Source organism: Mustela lutreola, chromosome 6 (assembly GCF_030435805.1).
Source record: "Mustela lutreola isolate mMusLut2 chromosome 6, mMusLut2.pri, whole genome shotgun sequence".
NCBI classification, from domain to species: domain Eukaryota; kingdom Metazoa; phylum Chordata; class Mammalia; order Carnivora; family Mustelidae; genus Mustela; species Mustela lutreola.
The window spans coordinates 114524470-114548937 of record NC_081295.1 but is presented as its reverse complement, the minus strand read 5'-3'; the positions used below and the strand labels follow the sequence as shown (position 1 = coordinate 114548937).

The following is a 24468-nucleotide window of genomic DNA, read 5'->3' as shown; positions in this document are numbered from 1 at the left end:
TTCTGAAAGAAATCCTAATTCACTATTATATTTAGTCTTCCTATTATTGAAAAGATATTTTATTAAAATGTATAAAATTATGTGAATAATTTTCTCAAATTACTGTTAAAATATTTATAGTTATAATTTGGAAAACCTAAGAATGGGAAATATCTGTAAGAAATAAAAATGAGAGAAAAAGATGTTAACTGTTAGAGCCAGGAATTATTCCACAAGCAGTATTTATTTGTAAGATACATTTTAACATTTACAATATTATAGGAAAAACCAATACAATCTATTCATATAATATTTTTGACTTATGCCTAATATTAAAGCAGTGCTTTCTTTTATTTTGTTGTTCTGAACATTTTTTCCAAATTGGATGGGTTTCTTAAATCTTGAAGGCACATTAGGCTTGGGAGACTACTCCAAAGTAGAGGTATCTCTTAGCTCAATTATCTTTAAATATGAGTTTCACCCAAGTAATTTTAATATACCAATAGTTAACTGCATTGTCAGTAGCTTACCATAATCATATAAGGGGAAGTTAAAAACATTCAAGAGAAGTGCTGAGTCAGCATTTCTCCTTGGCTGATCTGCACATTAGCACTTACTGCCTGCACCTTTCCAATTGGACAGTACCCCTACACCAAATGGTATGCTAAATATTTTGACTATCATTCCCAGGTCTCATTCATTTCAAAAAATAGTGCATTTAAGAGCAGCAAAGAAGAGAAAACTAACAAATAGGTCTTGTGCACCTTTTTATGTGCCAGATGCTCTTTTAGCCCCAGGTTGTTTTAAAAAGGCTTTAACATCACATATGATAATTTATTAAAGAACTTTTAGCAGGAAAAGAGGAAAACTTATTTGGTCATCATCAAAATGGCACCTAAAGAAAAATTAAATATATGACACAAAGACCTAGATTTTAATTATCATAATAAACATAGACAACAATTATTACAATCCAGTTTCATAGATAAAGAAGCTGTTGTTCAGAAAAGTTAATTATCTTCCAAGGCCACAAAGATAATAGTGGGCTCACCTTAAAATAGAAGATATATCTATTTTACTGAATATCTTAATTCCACTGGAAGAGATTTTTAGAAAACCCTACTTGCAATTCAACTACACCACCAATGAATACAGTGTTAATAGGGAGATTGATTTTGATTTTAACTGTGATTTTCTCAATTAGGAAAATATCAGGAGCACTTATAGCTTCCATGTTATTTTTAAATATAACTTTGTACTATGTTAAATTGCATACATGATTAAATAATACAGGAAATTATTTAGAGAAATACTGGGAATTCTTTAGGTGTATGATAATTTTAACTGTTCTGTATTACACTGCAGACCTGTATCAAAGAAAACTCACCCAAGACATACCCATAAATAATTCTATCATACTAAGATAAGGAATATAATGAAGTACATTAAAATGTATTCCAAACTATTAGAATTTTTCCAGTACTTCATAAATAATCATATTTAGCGTTTTAAATGAGCATCTGAATGCCTCAAAAATTGTATATATTTAAAGCTCTGCATAACACAAGACCAGCTCTTATTTAAGCCAAACAAGGAAACTGCATCGGTGAGACTACATCTCATAGAGAAGAAAATAAGTGCAAAAATCAGCCCAATTTAAAAAAGTGTATTTTGACATATTCTTTAAATATCCAAATAATTTCCATGACAGAAACTTAGTGCTACACTACTTTACCATGACAACAATAGGAAATTACTCTCTAGAAACTAATCATGGCTTTACATATCTTATCTTGGGTTAGATGTAATGCCCCATAGTTTACCTTACATTTTACCTTCATTCAATCTGAAACAAATGTTGCGGAAACTGAAAGGTTTTCTTCCCTTTTTATAAGAAGTACTGGCCATAACAACTTGGAAGAGTTTTGTAACTCATGATACTATATCTACACTTACTACATTCCTCAGAAAATAAATTTACTGCCATAGATAATCATTTTATCGTATTAAAAAAGGTTTTAATAGGAATCTTTTATTAAGATACATCTGAAAGGTATCTTTTTATGAATTATTTTCATCACTACTCCACTACTACCAACTTTATGAAAGACACCGAAAATGGGAAAAGGATACCTTAATCGGTATATTTATGCCCAGGTCTACTTTCTGTGTGTTTTCTGCTGGGGGGGCGCGGGGGGGCGCTGCTGTTTACCCGCATTCAGAGGGCCTCGCACACTCAGGGAACACTCACGTTGTTGGAGCGCAGTGACACACGGCCTCCACACCGGGCACAGAACTTGGTGCGGCAGTAGGAGCAGAGATGGCCACACCCGTCGGCAAACTTGGTTTTATGACAGATTCCGCAAGTCGGAGCATCGTCTTTGTGCTCTCCCTGGTAACGCCGTGCTTCTTCCCCTATTTTTCTCACTTGCTCTTTATAGCTTTCAAATTGTTGATGCAATCTCCTGGGCAAAAGAGAAAATGGTAGCAAACTAAGTAAATGACAGGAGACAAAAAACAAAAACAATTCTTCCTAACTGAATAGCAGTGCAGCTGTTTAAACTAAATCAAAACACACAAAGCATTTTTTCCCACTACTCTTACCTCCAATGGTAAAAAATGTATTTGCATGTATTCCATTAGTCCCAGTTTTGCTTACTAGCAATGAACCATGTATAAATAGATTTTATATAACACCTGTCTCATCCCAACAGTGGGATTCATATATCTACTCCATGCCTCCCCTTCTCTTAGACAAGCAGCTTTCAAAGTATTTGGACTGTGGAACTCAACGCTTTACAATTACACTCATGTAGAATACAACTGAAGCAAAAGTTATATAAAATACTTAGCCTAATTAAAGATGATGTACTCTGGTATATTCTTTTTCATTCTATTTTAAGTTTAATATCGATTACAATTAAAAAAAAAAGTTTGTCACAGTAACTTGATTTCATTGAACATGATGTATAATGGAAAAATACTGTTTTAAACTACAATGCTATGTAATCTGCCTTCCACAAAATATCTTCCTTTACTCCTATTCTTGGAGACTATCTATATATTCAATATCAAGTGTCTGATTTCATATAGTATATAAAATGTTACCTTATATTATAATTGAGCTCACTAATCTTTCCACATCACATGAAAAGTTCTAAACCACACCTTGCAAAATATTCATATTTTACATATCCCAAATTTGCTTGATCTCTCTCAGGTTATATGTATGAGAGTAGTTATCAGTCTTTATTTAATGAGTGCAGCAAAATTTGTTGAGGCAAACCATTTCCCATAAGAATGATCACACTTAATAGGATACAAGTCTCCTCCCCTCCCCATCAGCCCAAATCCCTCAATCTTAAATTGATACAAATAGAAACTGTTTGCTGTTCTGTACAGAACATTGTGACATCCAGTGAATCCCCAGTGAAAGGATGCCTTTGTTTCATACATGAGAACTGAGAAAGTTGTCCCAGGACTACCCAACAGCCATTGGCCCTTACAACAAAGAAGAGACTCCTGGGAAATCATCTGTGTACCTGAGCGAGTGTGACTATGACTGTTCCCTAGGACCCAGAGGACACACACATGCTACTGTTAATGCAGGCAGTTAGCTTGATTCTCTATACCTGAGATAACTGTGGGACCTAGTATTCCCTAGAAACAGAACCAAGTAAGTTAGGTGTTAGGACTCTAGTGTTTGAAGTACTGGGATTTCATTATATTTTTCTTTTAACGTCAACAGCTCCTGAGCAGAATTTCAATGATTACTTTAAAAATTCTGAAATCCCTTTCCTGCTTTGCCAACTGACATTTCTCCTATTTAATTCCCATAATTAAAATGAACATACTTGCACTAGGAAATGAAGTAGTTTAGAATCTGAAGCCCTTCCCAATTTAAAGGCTAGCTAATTTCAGTTCATAGAAAGAAATAGTGATACTTTATTTAATGAATGTAAGAACACCAGATCGACTTAAAGAGTGAAGTTTTTTGGTACCTTAGATTTTTTATGCTCTAAGCACCATCAATCTAGGCTCAAATTGGTAGAAAATAGCTGTGGATATGTATTACTTCAAAAGCGACCTTACAAAAGAGCACTGGAAATCTTAAGTCTTCTATTAAAGAAACTAATTACTAAGGAGTGGGAGCAAGGAAATATCTCTAATCAAAGAAACAGATACAAACTCTAAGCAGAGAGGGAGTGCATGAGTAAATATTTATTGTGAGAACCAGCAAATCAAATTTATTTAAGTAAATATAAATGAGAGAGCTAGGCTAAGGGAAAAGTTTCCCTATAAACTCATTTTGTAATACAGCATGTGATTTAGTATGGGTGTTGGCAAACTTTCCAGTAAAAGGCCAGACTGTAAATACGTTAGACTTTGCGGGCCCTATATTCTATTTTGCAACTACTCAATGCCACGGTAGCATGAAAGTAGCATAGACAATATGTAAATAATAAGCATATTAAGTGTGGCGATGTTCCAATAAAACTTCATCACCAAAACAGAAAGTACCAGATTGGGCCTTTGGACCAGTCGATATTTGATTTAGTATATGCTTTATAATGAGGTATGATTGTTTGAAAATTCATTGTTCTTTAAAAATTCAAACATAAAACACTTTTGTCCATCCTATAGGCCCAGATCAAAAGGGGCCTTTTATACAATACATACGTGCAGGACCCTGACCACTGAGAAGAAAACTTTCTCTGCCACGATCTCATAGCATTTTATTTGGTCACTCAGAGTATATTTGACCATATACTATTAGTACTTCCGAACATGACATCTTTCTTGTGATAAGTGCTTCACCCCACAGCTGGTGAGGTCATTCACACAAGCATCACCCCAAACTCTACAGGGACTCACATCCTCCTCCTAGAAGCTACCCTTCAGTGGCCTCTACACATTTGTATCTTTCTCTCACGTATATTTAAAAATTCCTTCCTGGTTTTGGCAACAGTCCATGTTTACACTACTGGTTTGGACGTGGCCACAGGGGGAGAATTGGGAGGGAAAATCACGCTGGTTCTCAGCCCAGAACTCTCTTACATCTTCAACTCTCTTTCTTTGTAGGCTTCTTCCTCTCCTTACTGGTGGAACTCCCTTGTTCTAACCGGAAAGAGAAAGTCCAACCCAAGTCCCTGTCAACCTCTCTAATTTATTTCCTACTGTGTTCCTTTTTATCAGCAGACACTATAAAAGGAAAAAAGGATGGAATGAAGGCCGGGAAGGAGGAGGGAAGGAGGCAGGTCCGGCATTTATTACTCTCGCTTCTTCAAAATCGACTTTCTCTGTAGCCTTCTGCAGTGCTCTACCAAACTGTCTCTTAAAAATCCACCTTAATGCCCTTTTCTCAATTTGTATTCCCCTTACATTACTCTGATATCTCACTCTGTCAAGATGTTGTCCTTATAATAAATTTTGCTTTTGGAATCAGGATATTGGTAGTGAAACCATAAACAGCATATTTATTTTTTGTATCTGATGCTTTAATGCTTTAATCCATATCAAATATGTGACAGTGTCCTATTATGAATAATAAATGGAAATACATATTTTATTGTACAGTATAATAAATGCCAGTAAATGTCAGTAAATGCAAGTCTGCAAATGTCAAATCTTTTTTGTGAAATTTAATTGTATATTTTAATTTTAGAATTAATACTATATTCTTATTGATTAGTAAGGTTGATAATATATATGATCACAAATCTCAGGTTTAAATTACCTAGATAGAAAATGGAGTGTTAAAAAATATGTAAAATACTATTAAAAAAAGCACCGATACAGAAACCTTGATTTTCTCCCAGGATGTGATATTTCCCCCCACTGTTTCACTATGTAATAATCATTGCATTATTTTAACATCTGTGCACTCAAGAAATACCAAGATTCCAGTTGTAAACAGATTGGGTAATTAATGGCACATATTTGAAGGAAATAAAGATGAATACTTAAAAATCTAAATATTATTCTCTAAATATCTAAAAACATCATTCTATACATGCAAAATAAATTTAAACAGAAAATCACTAATGACATTCTTACCTACTAATAAATATTTGTTAATTACTTACTATAAATAAGGCACACAGCAAGATGCTAAAATGACCAGTAATGGTAGAACACAGAGAAATCTTTGTCACTGGTCCAGTACTTCATTTATTTCTCTTTTGTGTTTTCCCTTCCTCCATCCCCAGAACGGTCAAAGTCTAGACCTTTCAAAGTCTAGGCTATTAAGACTAGGCTATTACTAGACTTTGAAAAGAAGAACCAGGAAGAAAGGTGGAATGTCTTCTAGCTTCTGACCACTTTGGGGATGGAGGAAGGAAAAGCACTAAAGAGAAATAAATGAAGTACTGTGCCGATGACAAAGATTTCTCTGTGTTCTGCCATTACTGGTCATTTTACCATCTTGCTAGATTTGCCTAAAGTAGGAAGGGTTAGGAGCTAGTGCTTTGAGACTTCAAGAGCCTAGATGACAGGAAGGAAGGAAGGGAAGGGCTTCCCCTAAGATGGAGGAGGGCAGAGACGAGGGTAGTTTGCGCACAGCACTCTAAAATGAAGAACAGCTTTGGGATGTGCGGACAGTAGTGAGAAGGCATGGGTACTGAAAATCGGTAAGAATGGCTTATGTGTTCCTTCCCAAACTTGGCACGGGACACACAAAACAGAATACAATAAAGGCCCCAAGAAGTTAGTGGACATGGAGATTAAAGCCAGGAGAGTTTCTGAGAAGCTTAGATTGTCTGAGTGCCTCCAATAGCTCTGGGGGTGTCCAGGAGAAAGACCTGACAATGAATGAAATTAAACATTTTGCTAGCCAATAGGCTGGAGGCTTGCTTTAAAAGATTTTGACCTCACACTGCATTGAAAAAATTCAGACTATCTTCAACTCTAAAGCACAGTTCTTCATTCCAAGGCAGGTACAGTCTATTTAGGAAGTAACTTATAGGTAAACGTAAACTAATAGTTTATGGCAACATATACCAAGTGACAAGGAATGGAACTAAATTGTTCCATAGAGAGTAATAGTTCTGGGTAAAATAATAAGAGAGACCTTTTTTTTGGAGTAGCTAGTCAAAAACATTTATCTAGATGATTAACAACTTGGACTATTTCCTCAATACTAAAAGTATGGTGCAGGGTGATATTAGTAGAACTACTAAAGCAAAGAAATGTAAAGCACGTTAAGATAATAACACAACTGTGAGTGCTTTCAAACTTCTCAAAAATGTAAGCTTAAATTAAATGATCTTTTAGTGTCTTTGCATATCAGAAAATAAACACCCAATTTATATGTTCTAATGAATGATAGCCAAAAATCACACATAAGTGACTGTGAAGACATATGTGAAGTTAAAAAGTGGTTTCTTGGCCCCAAAACACAGTTGTTCCCTTCTTTTTTTTTTTTTTGAGTTTTTAGTATTTATTATCTTCATTTAGAAATAGAGTTAAGCATCAGTTTATATAATTTTTCCCCCCCAAGGGGATTCTGCCAAATATTTATTTTTTTTATTTTTATTTTTTTTTAATATAATTTTTTATTTTTTATAAACATATATTTTTATCCCCAGGGGTACAGGTCTGTGAATCACCAGGTTTACACACTTCACAGCACTCACCAAAACACATACCCTCCCCAATGTCCATAATACCACCCCCTTCTCCCAAACCCCCTCCCCCCAACAACCCTCAGTTTGTTTTGTGAGATTAAGAGTCACTTATGGTTTGTTTCCCTCCCAATCCCATCTTCTTTCATTTATTCTTCTCGTACCCACTTAAGCCCCCATGTTCCCTTCTTAATAAAACTGTCTTTCTGATTCTCCCCTCTAACAGAAGGGCAGTAAAATCCCACTGCATTCTAGTGGTGACTAACTTTTTGTAATGATGCTTGGAAATAATAGTCCATTGTATTAGAGTTGAGCTGGAAATGACATCATAGTCTTTTAGGCAAAAAGATGAAGTTATGGAATTTGGTGCTAGAAGACAGCTAGAAGGGGGATAGAAGTGGGTTCTTAGCCTGGTCTCCAAGAAGGATCCCTAAACAAAAGCATAAACCAGCTGCTCAAAGGTCCTCATTCAGCAAGTCGCAGGATCAGAAAGTCATTGCCCAAATTGTTGGTGTTAGAATCCCACCACATCAGCTGATGCATTCTGATCTGGAAACTATCACCACAGTCATTCTGAGCCTGCTGGAGAGACCAGCATTTTGGTTGCCCTACATGCTGCGCTTGGCCCAGCCCTCCATTCAGCTCAGCTTCAACCTGTCTCACACAAGCACATCTGACTAGTGGAACCTCAACCACATCAGGAATTCTAGGTGCAAGAGAATCTGAATTTAGTTTTGAGATTTCCGACTTCTCCATAAACTCCCTAGGAGAACTCTGGGACAGATGTTGTTCAGCTATAATCCTCTGATTCACATCAAATTTCTTAATTCCTTCCTCTGCGCTGGAAGTGAGCAATACCTGAGTCGAGAATTTCTTATGATATTTTCTCTTGTTCTCTCTCTTTCTCCATATACTGAACACGTACTTAGTGAACACTATGGGAAGCATTTTGCCTCCACTAAGAAATTTTTTTTGATAAATGTAGTCCCTTAAGAAAGTTACATATATATGTAGCTGTCCAGTCTATTGCAACAGCAAATCAATGGAAAACTGAGACTCACATACAAGACACATACACCAAAACAAAACAAAACAAAACAAACAAACAAACAAAAAAAAAAAACAAAAAACTTTTTGTAGGGATTAGATGCAGAGCACAAATCTATCATCTGTGGTGAAGACTCTCATTATTCTTCACTTGGATTATTTTATCAACTTTTTAAACTAGGATCTGGCTGGCGGGTTTCCTCCCTCTAGTTCACCTTTCATATGGTCTGAATGATCTTCCTAACAAAGGGAATGGATTATGTCAATCCATTGTTAAAATAGCACCTGTAAGATATAGTCCAATTCCTCATCCTGGAGTCCTTTTGCCTTTGCTACCATTTACTTATCTAACAGCATCTCTCACAAGCACTTCTCATGGACTGTACATCTACCATTGTGTGAAATACAGGACCTGCTAGGCTTACAAACATCAACTCGACAAACATTTCCTGAGCTCCACCTGCCTGCGTCTCTAGGGGTACAAAGAAAACAACAAACAACAACATAAGAGGATACTGAGTTTTACTTTTTTTCATTACTTTATTCAAGGCTTTTTGATAAATGCCAGAAAATGGTCTTTGTCTTTTGTACATGGGGATCATATAAACACATTAGAGACTGACTTTTTTCTTTTCAAAGCCTAATGTGATTCGATTGTAAACATATAACTTGATTTGTTTTAACAAAAGTTAAACTTCTAGGCCCTGTGTACAAAATTAAGGAAAGTTTATGATTTGCTATTATTAACTAAATAGTTTTTTGTTGCTTAGAGGAACAATCAGTCTTGGTTAAAATGTGTTAATGTATTTTTGTGTTTTTTCAGATTATATTATACATATATCCTTATTTTAATTTTAAAGAGTTATTTAATTATTTAGTTGAGAGAGAGAATGAGAATGAGCACACAAGTGGTTGGGGAGAAGGGTAGGAGCAGAGGGAGAGGGAGAAGCCGGCTCCCCGCTGAGCAGAGAGGCCAACACAGGGTTTGATCCCAGGACCTTGAGATCATGACCTGAGCTGAAGGCAGACCCTTAACCCACTGAACCATCCAGTATATGTAGCCACCCACATATACTCATTTTTTTAAAAATTATACTATTTGTTTCAGGGGTACAGGTCTGTGATTCATCAGTCTTACACAATTCACACACTCACCATAGCACATACCCTCCCCCATGTCCATCACCCCCCCACCCCCCCATCTTATTTTAAATATAAGTTGTTTACAAGTGTTTGACATATACATAAAATATTCTTCAAAAGGTACTGGTTGTAACTGCAAATTTATGTAATACAGGTGAAATTACTTTTACAGTAGTGTTTTCCTTTCAACCTTGAGCTTCCTAATGCAACTTGAAGCCTTACCAAGTTGCAAGTATTATAAAACTTTAATTTACCAATAATTTGTTAATCTAAATTTACATAAGCTAATTTTTCACTTAACATCAATTTGTAGGAATATAACATGCTGTTTCTCATGGAAGTCCATGCGAGTTTCCTTTGACCATGCGAGTTTCCTTTGAAATTTCACTTTTTTTTTTTTAAAGACAAAGATCCCAAGTAGGCAGAGAGGCAGGCAGAGAGAGAGAGAGGAGGAAGCAGGCTCCCTGTTGAGCAGAGAGCCCTATGTGGGACTCGATCCCAGGACCCTGGGATCATGACCTGAACCGAAGACAGAGGCTTTAACCCACCAAGCCACACGGCGCCCCTGGAATTTCAGTTTTGTTTTCTTCTTCCACCCTTGTGAATCCTATCTAAAATTTAAGAAATCAAGTTGTACAAGCTTGAAACCAAAGCCCCCTGCTTCTTTGCTAGGACTTGGGGTTCATAACTTTGGAATCATTCAAACTCCATTCTCAAAACGAGACAAGATAAATGAAAGATTCCAAAACCCAATTTTAAATGGAAATATTTGAAAAAATAAGAGAGGAGGAGGTACTTTGAAAATCATTCTGCACAATATTCTCATCTTATAAGTGAGAAAACTTAGACCCATTGCTTTAAGTTACTTACATAAGGTTGTAAACTGGTTTGTGATAATTAGGTCCTCTATTTTCAAGTTTCCACTACACTTTCCAATTTTCAGAATACTGCCTCATATATGGCTAAATGAATGACAAGTTCATTTGTGAAGGATGTTTCCTTGGTGTTCTTAAACTGCATCAAAATTATCTAAGAGGCTTTGTTAAAATGTATTCTTTCTGAAAATTGTGTTCTACCCTACAGGGCTTCTGATTTAGTAGATATCAGATAAATTTCAGGACCCTGACTTTTTAAAGGTCAATCCAGGTGATTCTAGTGTAGATTATCTCAGGACTATAGTATAGGAGAGGTCCCTACATTAAGGTTAAATTTTAAAATGAAGGCATTTTTTTAATATATCTTTCATCACACTTGATAAATTTAATCTTCATCACATTAATTTTACTCATACAGTTAATATTTGAGGGACAATCTACACAAAAATATGCTGGGAATTTTAAAAATATTATCATGTAATTTGATGTCCATCATTTAAAAAAACTTACAATATTATAAATCACAGATATGTACATACTAGTTTTTGTAGGATTTTGAAATGCTCTTAATAGGAGTTAGGGTGAGGGAGGAATAAATACATGAATAAGGCACAGAAGATTTTTAAAGGCAGTGAAACTACTACATATGATATTACAATGGTAGATACATGCCATTATACATTTGTCCAAACCCATGGAATGTGCAACACCAAGACTGAACCCTAATGTAAACTATGGACTTTGGGTGATAATGACGTGTCAATATCAATTGTAGCAAATGTGCCCTGCTGGTGGGGGATTTGATAATGGGAGAGGCTGTGCATGTGTGGGGGCAGCAGGAATATAGGGAATCTCTGTAATTAGGAGGAAATCTTCCTCTTAATTGTGCTGTGAACCTAAAATTGCTCTAAAAATAAGGTCTATAAAAAATGTTTGCTATAAAAAAAGTTGTAATAATATATATTATATATAAGAAAAGTTATATTTATATATAATATCAAATATTTCCTAAACATTTTGGTAATTCAGAAATTTACCTCAGATATTCCTGCATAATTTTTTAAATTACTGCAGTTGAAAAAGTATTTTTCCATTTGTGTCTAAAACCATTTTTAGTCTATAGTTTAACAGGAGTATACTTTTTACTTATTACAAATGTCCAGCAGATGGCACTAAAGATTTTAATTTTTACACAGTTCTTAAATATTTATTTTTTTAAAAAATATCTAATGTGCTAAATAAAATTGGTTAAGTAACTTATTAGAAAAGAACAAAAAAAATTTATAAGGTGTTGGAATTTCTGTTCTTTTGCAGACGACCCTCATTCTATGTGCCCTTTAAGAAAAATTATACATTAAAGGTTTTGTCAGATAGTTGTCTTTTCTTTTTTTGGTCTTCCATTTAGCGCTGTTAAAGATGCAGTTCATCCAATCAGCACCCAACAGTGTTCTGAAAGCACTGAGAGATGACACTTAGGAAAAATAAGAACATAGCTGATGATTAGCTATTAGTGTTTTATAGCCCTGTTACTTCAGCCAAGCATTTATTTTTAATTCCATTTTCAATTTACCATAGGAGGCCACTCCTGAGTAAGCATTAAGGGAAGACATCTCAGGACACGGAGGCCCACTAGCACACATTTAAATTTTTGCTCTACTTCATCTCCCAAAATGCAACTTCACTGTGCTCCTGGGTGCTGTGAAGGACCAGTCACCTGTGAAGAAGCTTTGTGTGTTAGGCCTCGATAGATGGCTTCAAAATTATGTAAGAATATGCATATGCTATGCAAGAATAGCACTTTCTAATATTCGAGATCTATCAGAGGTCTAAAACTGAAAATCTGGCACAGGAGGGAGTCGTTTTAACACTTTGACAAGCAGGTTATTTTACAGCACAGTTCAAGAGAAGAAAATCAAGTGAAAAGAACAGAAACTGTAAAGTAGCATATCAAGTAGGAATGAAATTTTAGAAAGAAATGAAGTTAGTTTTTAAGAAAATAATCTAAGACTGATGATTCACAGACTGTACCCCTGAAACAAACAATACATTATATGTTAATTTTAAAAAATAACCTAATAGGTAAGGTTGATGCCATCTGCATCATAAATATGAAACTGATCAATATTAAGTATATCTAATGACATTCCACAAGAACTTGTCCAGAATGTGTCATTTGATCATGTTAACTGACTTAACAAAGGGCAATTTCGAAGAAGGTAGTGTCTACACGTGTGATAAAGCCAAAACGCTAAGTACTCGACTCATGCCTGTACTGTAAACCTTATCTTGCTGCATTCTTGACTTATTTTCACCAGACTTACTATGTTTTATTAATGTGGGGAAGGGGAAAGAATAAACCACCTTCACTTCACAACTGCTTTCTAGAAGGCATTAAATATAAAAATTTAAGTGCATGACCATGAGGCTATTATTTAAACTCTATTCTTCAGTTTCCTCATACAAATTGGTGATAATAATAGCAGCTTCATAGGATTTGGGGGAGGGTTAATTGAGATGATCAACGTGAAGTGCTTGATACAGTGTCTAGCACATGGTAAAAGCTCAATAAATGTTAGCTATAATTATACGTACACATAGATAATACATGCGAAAACAAAGTACTCTGCTTTTAAGTCTCCGAGTACACTTAGCTGATAACTTTGGGAGGCAACTATGACTGGCAGAATTTCCTGGCATATAGGTACCAGTATGAGCGCTTAGAACATCTATCATTGACCATTGATAAAGAGCACAATGATCATCTTACACAATGAAAGTCAGGGAGAAAGGCAAGCCTGCTGGCATTGTTTCATGAAAGTCCAGAAGATATACCCAGAGGAGAAAACACACATAATTCTGTCTGAAAAATTTTTCAGCCTTTTTTAATGGTCATTGGTAACTTATATAAAGAGAAAGGGAAAAAAGGGAGACTCTGAAATCTGATGTTTTAAAAAAGACTATTATCATTTAGGCTCCTTTGAACTGAGTAATATAGACTGCCTAAATCATAAGTATTCTCAGTGCTCTGAAATGGTGGATGAATGAATAATATATAGAAAATGTCTAATATGTCAAAAGGTTGTGCTCTGTTTTACTTTTTTTTTTTAAAGATTTATTTAATTTATTTATTTGACAGAGATCACAAGTCGGCGAGAGGCAGGCAGAAAGAGAGGAGGAAGCAGGCTCCCCACAGAGCAGAGAGCCTGATGCGGGGCTCGATCCCAGGACCCTGGGATCATGACCTGAGCTGAAGGCAGCAGCTTAATCCACTGAGCCAGGCACCCCTGTTTTACTTTAATATCTAATAAATTTATGCACAGTGAGTGTATTCCCATTAGTGAGTTAACCAAGTTTTGATATTTTTTTCATTTGAATCATAAAATATAACCCAGGGTGTGATGGCTAAAGGGGAACTTTCAGTGTAACTTGGACAAAGAAGCACTATCTTACATTTGTAATATTTGATCAGAACAATTCCTTTAAAATGTGAACAGTCCCATGGAGTTCTATAAGTTGGTCTTTTCCCAGAAGTCACAGAGCAATAAGGGGGAAATGAAAAGTGTAATGTTCCCTAATTTGCAGGCATCTAATGACTCTGTCTCCATGGACAGATCCTTCAGTTGGTCAAACTCAGTGCTCACCCCTCCTATCTATCAGACTCCCTGTTGGACCACTGGTAACATTCCTGCCTAGTCTGGCCAAAGGCGCTATCTCATCTACTTATTTCTAGAGAGGAGGGTAATGAAGATGTGTCAAACCTCCTCCCTGTGGAGAAAGGAAATGTGTCACCATCTTCTTGCCCTCAGGAACTAAGGGTACTAACACCTTTCTTTGGTTTTGGATTTAATCCACACGTGCAGCAATACCTGAGAAGGCAGCAGAGCCCAAGGGTTCTGAGGCCAAATATCCTTTCCCGAGTTCTTTTACTAGTCGCTTGTGTGGGCTGGCAAGTTACTTAACATTTAACACTCTACTTTTTCATCTGTGAAATAGAGATAATAATACCTACCTACTTCCAGGATTGTTGTGGGGATTAAAATAACTAATATATGTAAAGCACTTAGAGAGGTGTGGATGTTACTAAGAACTCTATAAAACATTAGCTATTTTTTTATAAGGTACAGAGAAAATACTGAAAAAATCAGATAAAGCATCTCTTTTTGCTCTGTGCCATCTAACATTATTTAATGGATTGCAATATGTAAGGAGGATTTAGAATTGTGAAATAAAGTCTCTAGGTTGAGTTCAGATTTTTAAAAGCAGCTCCAGCAAATATCCTACTTTTAAAGCCTGAATTAAATATCTGAGAACTAAGAAATGTATTCCAAAAAGGTTTCCTCTTTTTTCATTTTTTAAAAGCAGAGAAATACAAGCTTCCTGAATTTTACTTGCACGGTATACTGAATTAGTCAGCCATGATTAGGTACAGTATTTTCTAAGCCATTCTGGAGTGCATTTCAAGACAAGTGACAAGATGTAATTTCCTTCCCATTATATTTGCTAACGGTGACATCTGTTTTCATCCTTTAATTAAAATACATTGTTAATATGCATTTAAGACCCAACTATCATCTAAATAATATAACAGGTGTTGTAAATAACTTAAGTTCTTTTATGCCCATGAAAGGGAGATCATAAAGCAGAGAATTCAAATGGTTTTGCAAATGTACAAGCTAAATTTCCATAAAATGTAAGAAAAGTTTTTAATTTATACATATATATTTTCACTCTCTATCTCTTCCATGTGACCCAGAACCCCTACCACTATTTAATCAATTCCAGACAACGTCTTCTACCTTTACCAGCCACTGCCTGAGAATAATCAAATCTATTTTTAAAACTTGCCGTCTTATGTTATATTTAGATACTAAAAAAATGTGTCATAATCAACTTTCACTAATCACGGTGCACACAAAGCAAGAAATTGTCCATTTTACCTTTTCTAATATTGCATTATCTATGAGAAACTTTGAATAATATCAAGGTACTTTAAATATGAACTGCATTTAATTCAACAGATATGTTAAAACCCTGGACAGAAACTGTTGGTGTTTTTGTCACTGTAATGATCTATCGAATTAAGCCCCATCCAATTCTAGCTTGCTAACTTGATCAATTTTGCAGCGATCGGTCAAAAAGGGAATGGTTTGCTATACAGATGGCCCCAGACTTACAATGGTTCCACTTACAATTTTTCAACTTTATAATGGCATAAAAGCAATACGCATTCAGTAGAAGCCATCTTTCAAATTTTGAATTTGTTATCTTTTCCTAGGTGAGCCATGTGCAGTAACATACTTGCTTGTGGTGCTGGGCAGGGGCAGCGAGCCACAGCTCCCAGTCTACTGTGCATTCATGAGGGTAAATAGCTGATACACTTACAATCATTCTGTGCCCAAACAACCATTCTGTTTTTCACTTCCAGTAGAGTATTCAGGAAATTACATGAGGTATTATTCTACCTTATTATAAAATGGACTTTTTGTTAGATTATTTTGCTCAGCTGTAGGCTAATGTAAGTTTCTGAGCATGTTTAGGTAGGCTAGGCTAAGTTATGGCATTCTGTAGGTTAGGTTGTATTTAACGAATTTTTGCCCTAACAATATTTTCAACTGGTGATGGGTTCATTGGGCTCTAAGCCTATTGTAAGCTGAGGAAGATCTCTATTTCACTTAGAAGTAACACCCTCTTTCATATTAAGTTATTGTTGTTATTTTTCTTGAGTATTTGATTAATCTCTTCTGATAGATCATTGTAAACTTAAAACATGGGTCCTATCGTCTCTTACTCAAGTCACTAAGTCCTGCATCTAGCCCTAGAGAACAGGCAATCAATACACATTTAGAGTTTAAGTCAGAGTCTGTTCAGTGGAGTGGCCCAGAAAGACATGTTGTCAGTCCTTACGGAGAATCTCCTCCTTCCCTTCTCGTTAAGTTGTGCTGCACTTTGTTCCACTTAGGGTTGAACCTGGGAGCCTAACTGAAAATACTGTAGCTATGCAGATCGAACTCTGTATTTTACCATCATCTGAGAATTCCGAATGTTAAGTAATGTTACGGTCACTATTGATTTCCATGCTTTTCAAAGCATAAGTGGGGAAGTCAGAGAAGGCCTGACTGAGACGGCGAAATTTGAGCAGAGCTGGTGGAGGTGAGAGAACAAGTCACCAAGAGTAGATTTGGCAGAGGGAACAGCAAAGGTGGAGGCCTGAGGTGGGAGCCTGTCTTGGGGGACGGGGGTGCGTATAAGGACAAGCCAGTTGGCCGGTGTGGCTGGACGGGTCTGAGCACGGGCATAGTTGTGCTGGGGTGGCGGGTGGGGTTGGTAGGTAAGTCTCATAGTCTACGAAAGTATTTGGCTTTTCCTCTGGGTGAACGGAAAGCTGCTGGAAGGGTTTGAATGGAGGAATCCAATGACTAGACTTATATTTTCACAGGATCCCCGTGGTTCCTGTGTTTGTAATAGGAGAAAGAGGGTTTGAAAGCAGAGACCACAGTCAAGAGGCCAGGCAGGAGTCCAGGTTAAAGATGGTAATAGTCTGAACCAGAGCTCAGGGGATGGATGTGGGTAAGAAGTGCTAAATGCTTCTTCTTCCTTCTATCTAGCTTTAAATCTTCACAGAGCATGTGCCGATAGGCATATTTTTATTTTCACGACTATAACGTAGTTTCTTTTAAAACTGTTTCTCAGGGTGCATTTTTTACTTCATGCTGTACATCTTCTCTCCCCATCAAAGACAATTATTGCCCAATCACGCTAAGTGAAGCGTGTTTGTCTTTCTCGGGCTGAGTGACACCAAAGAGAATAGCCTCTAAAGGAATTACCATGTAATCAGGAGATGAAGAAGTATGATGGTATGTTATCTCATAGCTAAAAACACCCATATTTATTTGGTGCTCTGTTGGAATCATGGATGAAGTATCCCCCTAACGCCCACCCAACTTCTAAAATCTGGCACTTCTAAAGCATCCAGGTAGATGAACTGATACGCTTTAAGATGACCAGAAATTTCATTTATTTTATATATTCTATGAACAATATGTAGGCAAGGAATCTCAGGTGTGGAAATCTTATGTTAATAGTGTTCCCTCAGCTCCTTTTCTTTTCTTCTTGCTGTAGTGCCAAGCCCCTGTGGCCACTACTTTTGTGTCCAAGGCACAAACGAAAGTAGAAATTATATTAAATGGTTATTAGGATGCAGGTTCTATGAGGGAAAAAAACAGCTCTAATTTTTAACATTTTTAAAAATATCTTTTCTGTTGTGCTTGTAATACATTAGGTTCCCCTTAGGTACTTCAAGAAACCTAAACTATGGTGTTCTGATAAAATCAACTTCCTTGAATGCATTAAGTGCCTTCTATGTGTGTCTATATGTGTATGTATGCATACAGGTGTATGTTTTAAACCTTGTTAGATGACCCAGGATACAGCAGAGCCTCAAGATCTCCATTTTAATAGCAGTTCTCCTTGTGGAATGCAATAAATGTAACTATAGAAAGAAGGAAAGGGAAATTTGTTCAACTGTTAAGGGAATGCATCTCTGAATAATCTTTACAACAGCTTGTTTTGTTGTGATTGTTCGGTTTGGTTTGGATGTTGGTCTTACTTTGTTTTTACTTTTGCTTCTCCTAAGTCTAGGAGAAAGCTTCTAAGGGGGGTTCTCAGGAAACAGGTACTGGGCTAAAGAAAGGCCTATTAGAGCAAACTATCCTGATTCCTTCTAACTCCCTACCTAGATCCTAGTGAATTGAAACAAATGCCTTTGGCCATCACATAAGGGCAGCCAAGTTCTCAGATGTGGCACGAGGGAAGCAACAGGGCTTCCGCGTAGTGAGCTCCGGGAATGGTTACTGCAGCCACCAACAGTTTGTCAGGACCTTCTTGCCAACAGAACTAGAAGATTTTTCACAGTAAAAGAGCAATCTACAAGACAGACGATATAGGAGATACTAGGAAATGGAACTGAGAAGAAAGAGCAAGAAATAAAGAAGGCTCAGTGTGACTACAGGCAAAGAGAGAGGTAACATTTCATATTAATTACTCACATCTAAAACCTGGTGTGTACAGTATGTCTCCGCCTAAAAATAATTTAAACAGCCTGGCTAGGAGCATCACTAATTTGTCTCTGTGAGCATCCTGCTGCTCACCATTCTATAGAATCTGTGGGAGAAAAGATTGGTTAAAGGCTACTTGAACCATCCCAGTTTCACCAAGTGATCAGACCGCAGGCTTCCTGTATAAATACTCTTGCTTTAATGATAGACAAGTTATAGTCTTTAACAGGTTTCTTAAAAAACCCAGAGGCTTTTGTTTTAGCTTGGAACACCCTGAGTGAATAGAAGTGCAAGGGCACAGGCAAGTTGTCTTATAAATTCTTCTTCTTTTTTTTTTTTTTTAAATATTTATTTGCTTGAGAGAGGGAGTGTACTTGATCCTGTGTGAGTGAGGGATGGGCAGAGGGAGAAGCAGACTCCTGGCTGAGCAGGGAGCCTGATGCGGAACTCGATCCCAGAACCTGGAGATCATCATCTGAGCCGAAGGCAGACACTTAACCGACTGAGCCACCCAAATGCCCTGTCTTATAAATTCTAAAATAACTCTGCTCTTGTCTAAGGCAAGACCACCTCTTCCTTTCACTCCTGAATTCACGACAGTCTAGAGAAATGTTTCATTCAGGGTCCCTGGACAGCATCTTGCAGGTAAGGACGTTCCCACAAAATAACAAATGCTCTGCTGGTGACTTACTGAGCAATATGGACAGGCATTATTCCCCTCAACTGTGAACTGAGTGTAAGAGTTGCTACCTCTTAGGATTGTAGAGGAGGTTACCCAGTGCAATATTCTACACAGATCTGATGTTCCATAAATCTCAGTTCTCTTCCACCACTTTTCCTTTCACAAGGTTTGCTCCTTATTCTGAGCAGGAAAGGGCAGGAGAATATCATGGAGAGACCATTTAAAATAAGAAGATTTGGGCAACACTCCTGGTTTTATCTATCATAGACTAGGGAACTTCAGACATAGCCCTCAGCACCTTTGAGCTGGGTTTCTTTATTCCCAGAAGAATGATAACAATTTGACCCTTTGAAGTCATCATCAGTTTGTAAACTCAACAAAAAAATGATTATCTACTACATATCAGCTGCTGTTTGAGATTACCAGTGATATGAACAGGAATAAATTAAGTCTTTTCACAGGAAACCTGCATTCAACTAAGGGAGGCAGATACTAAAACATATTCACAGAAGAATATCTAATAATGTCAGGTAGTACTATGGGGTTTGATGACATATAAGAGGCTAAAGAATAGAGAGTTGAGGGAAGGGTGAGGGCGTAGTTACACAGGGAGGATGGCCAGGAAAGACTGAGGGAGGAGTGGAGTTCTGAGGGATGTGGAGAAATGGGGCTGCCTCTCTGGAAAAGAGGATTATTTCAGGCAGAAGGAGCAGGGAGTGTAAGCACTGAACAGGAAAGAGCTTGAGTTGGGCCATGTAGGGCAGGGTAGGGGAAGAACTGGAGACAAGGTCATAGTCACATGATTTCAGGAAGCCCTTCAGAACCATGGAGGGGACTTCAAGTTTTCTTCTGAATGGGGAGGGAGGTCACTGCTGGGTTTTCAGAGGCAAACTGAGAGGATGAGGTTGAGAATTGAAAGGATCCCTCCGCTTACTCTGTGGAGAACAGACGCAAAGCAAGGTAGTCTGGGACAGAGGCAAACTGGCTACATGGTTCTTAGATAGCATGCGTGTGGTGAGGATGGTAAAGAAAAGTCAAATTGAAAATATCTTTAAAGCCATCACACCAATGTAAACTACTATTTTTGCAAGTTTCCGGAACTTATTCTATCTTTAACCATTTACTAGCTCCATAACATTAAGCAAATTACTTAACCTCCGTAAACCTTGAGTGTCAGGACTAAACGTTTTTATCTTAGCTTCATATGTCGAAGCCCTAATCCTCAATGTAATGGTACTTGCCAGTAGAACTTTTGGGAGGTAATTAGGTTTAGGTAGGATTCTCATGATTGGGTTAATGTCCTTTCAAAGAGAGGAAGAGAGCCCAAAACCCGATCTCTCTGCCATATGAGGACACAGTCAAAGGCCACCATCTGGAAGTCAGGAAGAGAGACCTTATGGGGGAACCAAGTCAGCCAACACCTGAATCTTGGACTTTCAGCCTCCAGAACTGTGAGCAATAAATTTCTGTTACTTAAACTACCCAGTCTATGGCATTTTGTTATGGCATCCTGAGCTGACTGATGTACTGAATTTCCTCACCTGTAAAATGGAAACACAAATATCACCCACTCCATCGTGTTGTTGTAAGACCAAAATGTCATAAGCTAAGGAAAGCTTCAAATTTTCTCAAGTCATAATGATTAATATAAGGATCAAATCCTAGGAATAACAATTTTAAAAATTCTTGAAGTCTGCCATTGAATATTTAATATTACAAGAAATGTAGGTCACATATAACTACACACAAGCAAACAGGTCACACATTCACCCAAAATTTAGATGAGCAATAGTAAAAACCTATCTGTAGTTACATCACATTTGAGCATAAACAGAATTAATGCCAGTTTTTAGATAATTGGTTGTTTATTTTTCGTAAAGAAATAAAAAATGCTTTATTTTTTTTCTATCTGAGTGGATATTTTAAAAGCCTAGTCTAAAAAGAGTAGCCTTCATGGTAGAATTCTATAAAAATGATCCTTATTAATTAAAAGAAATGCTTATTCAGAGTTGTTAAGACAGATACAGACTTAAAATTTGTTTGGACCTTTGTGCTATTTAGACACCAGCAGAAAGGATTTCCAGAGAACCAATGAGAATTACACATCTGTTCCTCATGAACATCCTGTTTTTATTCCTCCACTGTTAAGCAAAATAATATACTTTCAATTTTATCAAACATGAAATGCCAGGATGTAAGAAAAGATCCTTTTGAAAAGATCCCTCCCCACATCCCTGTCCCTACACACAGAAGCCATTTCCTTTTTAAAACTACTAAAAGGAAGAACTACACGGATACAGTTTCCAGTAAGCGTCAGATCTGGTGTCTGCGATGTCAGAGTGTTTATGTCATTTATGTTGAGAACTCAGATAACACCACTGGAAAGTGATTATTGCTTACAGCCAGTAGCTGTCTACACTGCAGAAACCGTACCCATACTTTCACTACCCTGGCTCGGTCATCTTCGAGATGCTGGCCTCTCCACAGACCCCAGGTTTCACTCTAATGACCATTTTTAACAAGTCATTTTGGTTTTGGTTTTTGCCTAGACTTCGAACAAAAGATACCAACCAAATGAAAATAACTATGAATACCAGCTATGTGATGCAATCTGTTATGTGAGTGAATGTTGCTTTGTAGGCCTTTTTTTTTTTTTTTCCCCCATGAATCTTTTCAATATATTTGGCAAGGATCCTGCCTATCTCTTAAGGGGATGACTTGAGGACCAACAGGACAGTGGGTCAGAGGAAGTGCTGTCCTCCTTTATCAGTTCTGAGCTATTTTTGTATTATGGGCACTTTGGCAGTCTATGAGTCCCTGCTTGGGATTAATGTTTTTAAGCATACATCACAAAATATGTATTACTGTAAAGAGAACCAATTGCACAGAAAAAAATTAACAGAGTATTTAAAAAACAAACCTATAGTGTAGTGACATGTGTGGCCACTTTAAGCTCTTAAACACATAAAGGAGAATGCTTTTTAAAAATAAGCAATGGACTATAATATACTAGTGTTTATTCTATGGCTCAAAGCAACTGCCTGAAGAGTGATATTCACAGACACACAGAGTTAACATATGGGGAAACTGTGGGCCAGAGAAGTCAATTACACAGAAAAAGACAGAAAAACAAAACCCAGGACTCTCAGCACTCACCAGTGGGTAGAATTCTGGGTTCTGTTTGGTGACCAGGCGAGCCACATTTTTTCCCCCCTAGATAGTCATTTGACCTGGATATTGCAGTTAACTTGCTTTCCTTTGTGAAACTTAATATGGCATTTTTCAATAGTGAGAAGCAATCAGATGCTTAATATTAAATTTCATGTGAAGGAAAAATTGCTGAGAAATAAGTCTGATATCTGGCTCTAGATATCGAAATCCATCATTTGGCATGAAAAGTATTTTTATCTCTACTGAGTTTTTGGCTTGTATTTGGAATTCATCTCGGTGGAAAATTCATGTTGCATTCAGTGTTTTTCTCTTTATTCTGCTAAGCAATGAATCTCAGTTTTAACCTTCAAGTATTTGTTCAGATTTCATTGAGATAAGTGTTTAGCTCTAGCAAGGATATGATTTGCATTTTATTTGTATGAAGAGCCAATACTGATTCTCGCACAACAAGAGGCGTTTAGTGTGACAAGAGCTGGGACACAAAGGATGAAATTTCCAGTTTAAATTTTGCAGGTGCTAAAAAACAAAAACAAAAACAAAATGGAATGGATGACAAAAATACAAACGCTGCTCAAGAAAGGAGCATAGGTTTAAAGAGACACTGTTCAGTATCTCACAGCATTTTCTTCACAGACAGGGCTCTAAATATCCTTCTGAAAGCCCAAGAAGATATTTCTTTATTGATCTAGGCCTCTCAAAATCTGTAAAACAATAAATAACATTTAATGTTTCTTGAAGGAACGGGAATAACACAAAATACATTTAGCTTACGTTCTGGGCAGCGGGAGAGCTCTGTCTGTTCTGTTCACTGATCTATCTCCAGCAGCTAGAAGAATGCAGAAGTTCAATAAATATTCATTAAATGATGGTTGGTTAGTTTTTTAAACTGGAGGAAGTTAATCCAAGAAATTTCCAGTAACTCATCTTCCAGCTAAAGCACGCAGGAATTAAGCTACTCTAGAGAGGATGTTGACATTGATTTCCCTATTTCTGGGCTGGGAGTTTCTTAAGGGCAGGAATCATTATTTATCCTTTGTAACCTCTTGAACTGCACTGTGGTTTCCCATAGTAGGTGCTCCTTAAGTGTGAAATGAATAATGAATGAATGTTGTTCGAGTAAGCGTTTCTTTCTCTCTGGCATACGTGTCTTCTACCTTACCCCTCCTTAACTGATCTTTGGTCATGCTGGTCCCATTACCTACACCTTCTGTGTTCTTACCACAGTCTATCCAAATTAAAACCCAATCTTTAAAGCTCTGCTCGAGCCCACTTCCTTCCTGAAGTATTCACTGATCACACCCTCTTTGAACAACAATAGAGTTTCAGTTTATGTATCACTCATCCTGATGTTTAATGTGTTTATGTCTTGTTTGCAAAGTCCCTTTGTCTCCCCAACTCACATCATGGATTCCCTTCGCATCCTTCAAAATTATAAACAGAATGTTCTGCAAATAGTCAATGCCCAATGAATGCGCAAGGAATATAAAAATACATGCATGACTTAATGGATTTATTCTCTGGGACACTTAATGTCGAGAGAGATCATATATACAAATTAATCTAACTTCCCTTCTAATCCTCAAATCCCACCAACAATATCCTAACTCAGAATTCTTCCAGGTTCTTTCCGCACCATCCAGGGTAGCATCTCCTCACAAGGAATCACAATTCCATATTTGAACAATTCATGTATCTATTTATATTAGCCTAATATGCCTACATTCTCTATCTCCATAACTGGCTTTATACCCCTTTGGCTCACACAGAATAAATCTAATCCTTCTCCCACATGATATTCATCCAAATACTTGACAAGTGTTATCTGTTATGTCCCCTCAGAATCTTCTTTTCCTCAGACTAAATAATTTAACATTTGGCACAGTTTTGGATCCCTT

The 24468-nt window shown here is 36.9% G+C and overlaps 1 protein-coding gene across 28 annotated transcripts in view; it reads right to left on the bottom strand.

Moving 5' to 3' along the window:
* Positions 1–24468, bottom strand: part of RIMS1 (regulating synaptic membrane exocytosis 1) — a 501274-nt gene that overhangs the window by 293285 nt on the left and 183521 nt on the right. For 27 of the 28 annotated variants that reach the window (XM_059178455.1, XM_059178404.1, XM_059178408.1 and 24 more), the window contains one exon: positions 2231–2444. In XM_059178455.1, coding sequence (XP_059034438.1) covers positions 2231–2444 — 214 coding nt within the window. The remainder of the gene's footprint in view (positions 1–2230; positions 2445–24468) is intronic. The other variant, XM_059178406.1, reaches the window with a different exon arrangement.